Genomic DNA, 6000 nt, shown 5'->3' on the forward strand with positions numbered 1-6000 from the left:
ACGTGGAGAGCATCTGCAAGCAGCCAAAAAAGCGACCTGGAGCAGCAAGCTGGTGCTGCCTGGGGCGCTGCGAGACTCCTGTGGGAAGCAGAGTGGATCTGGCCTGCAAGGTTTTCATCCCCCAATGCCTTCAGGGGCAAGTTTCCCCTGAAGTCAGCTGACCTCAAGGAAGGTGATCCGGGGATGAGTTACACAGATAAACACCCTGTGCCTGACAATGGCAGATACCGCCTATGAGGAAAACTCCCAACTGAAAGCCGAGAGCAGCTCTGCAGCCAGGAGGAACGGGGACAGCTCCAGAGTATGTGTTTGCAGGGGAAGTTTGCAAACACATCTCCTCTTTGCACAGTTGTATGTCACTGGCAATAACAGCAGCTTTCCGAGCTGTTCCCACTCTGGGAAAAGACTTACCGTCAGTTGAAATCCCTGAACTGCAGTCTTGCCAGTGGAAAGCTTTGCTTCCCACTTCTGCATTTCACACGACTGTGGCTAAACAGTAACGTGTGGTAAGCGAGGGGCTCGAGACAAGCTCCAGCGAGAGAAGTGATGGGTGAGTCACGAGCGGCCTGGCGTCATGGGCCCTTCCTCGGGTGACAGGAGGCTGGGAGCTGGATGTGAGCAGCGAGGCGTTCCCAGCAGGTCCTGCTTCTCCTCCCTCCCTCGGCCGCTCGCCACCAGCAGCTGCCTTGGAACCGGGGCTCGCTCCAGCCCTTTGCAGCAGGTGCCTGGACCCATGCCCTGAGCTCTTCCAGTGGGAGGAAAATCCAAACGTGAGAGGGAGGAACAGGATGAGCTAGAAGCTTAGGGAGGGACAGCTCAGCCTCTGCTCACCGCTTTCCCAGGACCTGCTCACTGAGGCTTGGGCGCCTTCCCTTGGACAAGAGTAGCCTGGGAGGGGAAAGCTAAAAGAGGGTGTGTTTCTCCCTAGGGCTGTTTTACACCCATGCGCTGCCTAACCCAGTGGGGAAGGAGCCAAGGGAAGGCAGGTGGGGGCGGGAGAGAAGAAAAAGTCTAAGACCAGCTTGCTGGGGGAGGGTGTGCTGCCCAAAACCTGCCTGACCCGCATGCAAGGGAGAAGCAGGTCTGGGCACGTACTCCTGACCCCTACCTGGGTTGGGGGAATTATTCCTGGCTGAGACCCAAGCAGGGCTAAGCTGTCTCCTGCCAGCAAGGGCAGGGCTGAGTTGAGCCCTGATCCTCCGCAAATCATTTCCTCTCTTCACGGAGGAGTAGTAACCTGCAGCAAAGTGCATTCCCCCTTCCGGGCTGCATCCCAGCAGGGCTTCTGAAGCAATGGGGCAGGGCAGAGGCTTGTCCCAGTCTGCACCACAGCCCCCTTCTCCTGTCCGGCGGTGGGACGGTGGCAAGGGCAGCCAGGAGCGTATGGGCTCTGGGATCACCCTGGCTCTCTCCTCCCATCCCTCCCAGGCCGCTGCCTTGCTCCAGCCCCCAGCACTGCCGAGGGTTTCACCAGCTCAAGCATGGCAGCTAAGGGTCTGGCCACCTTGCCCTGGCAAGCGTCTGGTCCCCAGGGGGAACCTAACCTGCACACAACTGGTTGAGGGTACGTCGTACAGAAGAACACTCCGGACAGAAGAATGAATGGCTTTTCCACGTGCAGCAGCAGCTTGCACCCTAACCTAGCAGTAGTAGAGACGCAGCAGCTAGCAGAGTAACCTAACCCAGTATCAAGCGACACGTTCCCCTGGGGGAACTCTTTAACTGCAAGGCAGGGAACACCTGCCCCTTCGCTGATGGCCTCTCGCACCAGGTTCAGGGCCCTGCAGAGGTGCTGAGCCGGGCTCCCCCCAGGCGCAAGGGGCCGCAGCCCCCCAGCCGGCGGGGCCCAGCCTTCCCCACGTGCCCGGGGAGCTCCGTCCCCCGAAAAGGCCCGCAGCGGGGCCGGCTGCGCCCGGCCGGGCTGCTGCGCCCAGCGCTGCCGGAGGTGCTCGGCGCGGTGCGCGGGTTTCCCCCGCTCCAGGTCCTCCGCAGGATTTCCGAGCCCCCCCGGGGCCGCGGAGGGGCGCGGCCCGCTCGGAGCCGGCCGGAGGACGGATTTGCCCCGGGGCCGCGGTTTCTGCGCTGCCCCGGAGGCGGCACCTCCGCGGGTGCGGAGCCCGCCGGGCACCACCCACCCCCGGCCCGGCCCGGCCCCCGCTGGGCCCCGGGCGGCGGCGGGGCCGGCACCTGCCGCGGCGCCCGCCCCGCCCGGCCCATTGGCTCCGGGGCCCCGCGCCGCCCCCGCGCCGCCCCCCGCCCCGGGCCCATATTAGCGGGCGCGGCGGCGGGGCGGCCCCGCGGCGGCAGCGGGCGGGCGGGAGGGAGGAAGGAGGCACTGGGGCTGCAAGATGCCGCGCTCCTTCCTGGTGAAGAAGCACTTCTCGGCCAGCAAGAAGCCCAACTACAGCGAGCTGGAGAGCCAGACCGGTGCGTGCCGCGCCGTGCCGCGCACGTGGGGAGCGCGGCGCGCAGGGGCGCGGAGCGGGGCCGGGCGGGATGCGGGCAGCGGCGCGGGAGCGGACGGGCTTTTTTTAAACTCTTTGTTATTTTTTTTCTCATTTTTGCATAAGCCACGCGGGAAGCGGAGGGGACGCGCTTTTACTTTGCGCGGGTGCGGAGAGGGGGTGGGTGTTTTGCTTTTGTTTCTGCTTTATTTATTTATTTATTTATTAATAGGTGCGGGGGTGCTTTTTCTTTTTTCCGCACGGGCGACGGGCTCCGCTGCCCCGGGGCGGGCGCGGAGCCCCTCACGGGAGGGGACGGGGCGCGGCCCCCCCCAGCCCCCGCCGCCCCGGGGCGGGCGCGGAGCCCCTCACGGGAGGGGACGGGGACGACCCGGGGCCGGGCCCCCCTTTGCCTCGTGGGGCGGGCCGGGTCCCCTCGCCCCGGCGCTGAGCGCTCTGCCCCGCCGCCCGCAGTGATCGTCTCGCCGCTGCTGTACGAGAAGTGCCCGCTGCCGGTGATCCCGCCGCCCGAGGTGCTCAGCGCCGGCGCCTACTACCCGCCGCTGGTGTGGGACGCGGGGCTGCTCTCCAGCCTCTTCCCGGCGGGCCCGGGCGCCGAGGCGGCGGGCGGCGCGGCGCCGGCCCTGGACCTCACGGCGCTCTCCAGCGAGGAGGACGAGGGCAAGAGCTCGGGGCCGCCCAGCCCGGCCTCGGCGCCCGCCGCCGCCGAGCGCTTCCGCTGCGCCCAGTGCGCCAAGGCCTACTCCACCTTCGCCGGGCTCTCCAAGCACAAGCAACTGCACTGCGACGCCCAGGCCAGGAAGTCCTTCAGCTGCAAGTACTGCGAGAAGGAGTACGTGAGCCTGGGGGCTCTCAAGATGCACATCCGGAGCCACACGCTGCCCTGCGTCTGCAAGATGTGCGGCAAGGCCTTCTCCCGGCCCTGGCTGCTGCAGGGCCACATCCGCACGCACACCGGTAAAGCTGGCTCTTGCCCCCGCGCCCTCGCTCCCTCCCCCCTTATCGCCGCCGGCTTCCCCGCTCGGCGACCTGAAGCGAATCAGCGGTTTGGGTGTTATCTGGGAAGATAAGGGCTTCCCAAACCCCCTTGGCACATCTCCCTAGAACGTCCTTTAAATATCCTCTTGCCTGGAACCGAGCGGGGGGTCAAGGCTCGGCTCACAAATCTGTGCCCCCGCCGGCGGCGCGGGCCCCGGCTGCGGTGCGCCTCCAGCTCCGTGCTGCCTTGCGGCGGTCGGGGCCGCAGTCGAGAGCTCCGGCGCGCCAGGCCCCCCCTCCCCGGGCTGGAGGCCTCCGGCGGGGCGGCCCGGGCGCTCCCGCCCTGTCCCAGGGTGGTGGCGAGGACGCGGCGGCGGCGGCGGCGCGGCCACCGCGGTCTGCTCCGCGGGCCCGGCCGGCTGCCCGGCGCAGGAGTCGCTGCCGTGCGGGGAGGACGAGCTGGGCCGCAGCGCCGCGGGCCTCGGCCGGCCGCTCTCGGGCCGCGGGGCAGGTGCTGGCGGCGCGGTGCCGCCGGCCCCGTGCACCTGTTAGCGCGGGGCGGCCGCAGCTGCCAGCCCGCCGCGGCCTCCCGCTCCCGTCCCACAAGTGTCCCCGCGACAATGCGTCGCCCCGAGCATCCTTTGTGCCTGCTGCAGGGACAGTTTAATTGTTACTTGGCACTGATTTCACACCCTCTTAACGTACTAAAGATGATGTCTGAAGGAAGCTAGAAAGACTTAATTGTGCTTTCCAAATTGAGCATACGCATTTGTTTCCTCCCAAAGAGCCTTTCTGACAGGAATTCACCCTGCCCGGGCTTTTCAATGCGAGCCGGGGAGGGAGAAGGGGGAGCGAAGGCTTCGGAGGAGGAAATAGCTATACTCGCCCCGGAGCCCGCTGCGCTCAGCCCCTGCCTGCTATGATATGATTAACACGTAGTGCCGCGCGCTCTTGCTGCTTTGCAAACGCTTCCCTTAGCTCCGGCTAGGAGCTGGATATTGTCTGCATTTATATGGGAAACTGGCTGGACTCTGCAGCTGGCTCTAGCGTTCATTTTCCGTGGCTCACACGAGATTTCTCTGCAAGCAGGAAATTCCCAAGTCCGAGGCTTTCCCCTAAGCGAGTGGCGTACGCACCTCCCTTAGCTTTCCGTGCGAATAATAACACTGAGCCCTTCTTTTCAGTGCTCTTCACCAACTTTGGCTAATGAATGGCCCCTTCTTTGATATGCTCCATGTGTTGATGCACTGGTTAATTGGGAACGTTTCTCTTTGTCTCATAGGTGAAAAGCCCTTTTCCTGTACACACTGCAATCGGGCCTTTGCTGACCGCTCTAATCTCCGAGCCCACCTGCAGACCCATTCAGATGTAAAGAAGTATCAATGCAAAACCTGCTCCCGGACTTTCTCCCGTATGTCACTTCTTCACAAACACGAAGAAACGGGCTGTTCTGGAACACGCTAAGGACTCGGGACCCCGCGGACTCTTAACATGCAAATACGTATATTGTAACTAGTTTCTGTAGGAGTTAGTTTCCTTGGTGTTGCCATTACAGTGTGTATCCGACCTGCATACACAGCTACTCCAGGCCTTAAGAGACTTCTTCCACACTCCTCGTTTTGTGCCTCTTGTGCAATTTTTAAGGCCTGATCCTTCTCCCACCCGAGTCGGTAGCGACGACCTCTGTGGGTGCGGGACTGGACTCTCCCGTTGCGCTCGGGCGCGGGTGGCAAAACGAGCGGGCGAGAGCCGAATCCTGCGGGCGCAGCTCGAGCCCGCTGACGCTGCCGGAGGGGTTTTGCCATAGACCTGCACCAGGCGCCTACTGGTTGCTGAAGGCACTCAGCACCTTGCAGGGTGGGACCTGCACCCTGACCACACCGCTGGTATAAAAACATTGCAAATGTGTAGCTTTGGGGTTTGCTTTTTGTTTTTGTTTTCTTTTTTTACCATAACCACTTGGTAACTTTTTAAGAACCAATATTTTATTTTTTAATGAAGGACAAAAAGTGTTAAGCCGAACCCCGTTCCCCTGCCCCGTCTGTATATATGCCGCCTGTAGAAGGTGTAACTATGCAATAATACAGTATCACATTAGTTGTGAAGCAGCTGCTTCTCCCCAGCACAATGACAATTTGCAATGCCTCCGAGATTAACAGTGTCCATAAAAGGCATTGGTAGCCATTTCAAACAAGAATCCTGTTTACAGAGCAGCTATGCACTCAAGCACCTGTTAATATGACTCTTAACAACTGCTTTTCAAGAGAACTGTGACTAATAGCAGGCACTTGTCAGCTGATACAATGGTGGCCTGTCCGAGGGCTGCCCATCGACAGGTGTGTGCCAAAAGCGCTATTTATGGTTATTGACAGGTGCCTCCTGAATGCATCTTTCTTTGGACAGTGTTTTCACAGCATCATAACAAAGAGGATGTTTACATTTCAAAGGTACACTGGTATTTATATATATTTTTTTTGTGCCACAATTTTGTACTGATGAAACTTTTTATATAATTATATACAGTTTATTGATATTCAATAAAATGGTTAATTTATAA

At 61.3% G+C, this 6000-nt stretch overlaps 1 protein-coding gene across 1 annotated transcript; it reads left to right on the forward strand.

Annotated features, from left to right (window-relative positions):
- Window positions 1-2312: 2312 nt before the first annotated feature.
- On the forward strand, window positions 2313-6000 carry SNAI1 (snail family transcriptional repressor 1). Its single transcript, XM_067307544.1, has 3 exons — window positions 2313-2427; window positions 2919-3422; window positions 4726-6000. Exons 1-3 carry the CDS (start codon window positions 2349-2351, stop codon window positions 4905-4907), a joined length of 765 nt encoding a protein of 254 aa, XP_067163645.1. The 5' UTR covers window positions 2313-2348; the 3' UTR covers window positions 4908-6000.

Source organism: Apteryx mantelli, chromosome 18 (assembly GCF_036417845.1).
Source record: "Apteryx mantelli isolate bAptMan1 chromosome 18, bAptMan1.hap1, whole genome shotgun sequence".
NCBI lineage: Eukaryota > Metazoa > Chordata > Aves > Apterygiformes > Apterygidae > Apteryx > Apteryx mantelli.

Bases quoted from the DNA above. Each gene is read 5' to 3' on its own strand.
- SNAI1 (XM_067307544.1), top strand. From the start codon at position 2,349: ATGCCGCGCTCCTTCCTGGTGAAGAAGCACTTCTCGGCCAGCAAGAAG. The intron at 2,428-2,918 runs GTGCGTGCCGCG...CGCCGCCCGCAG, and splicing joins CGAGCTGGAGAGCCAGACCG to TGATCGTCTCGCCGCTGCTG. The intron at 3,423-4,725 runs GTAAAGCTGGCT...TTTGTCTCATAG, and splicing joins CCACATCCGCACGCACACCG to GTGAAAAGCCCTTTTCCTGT.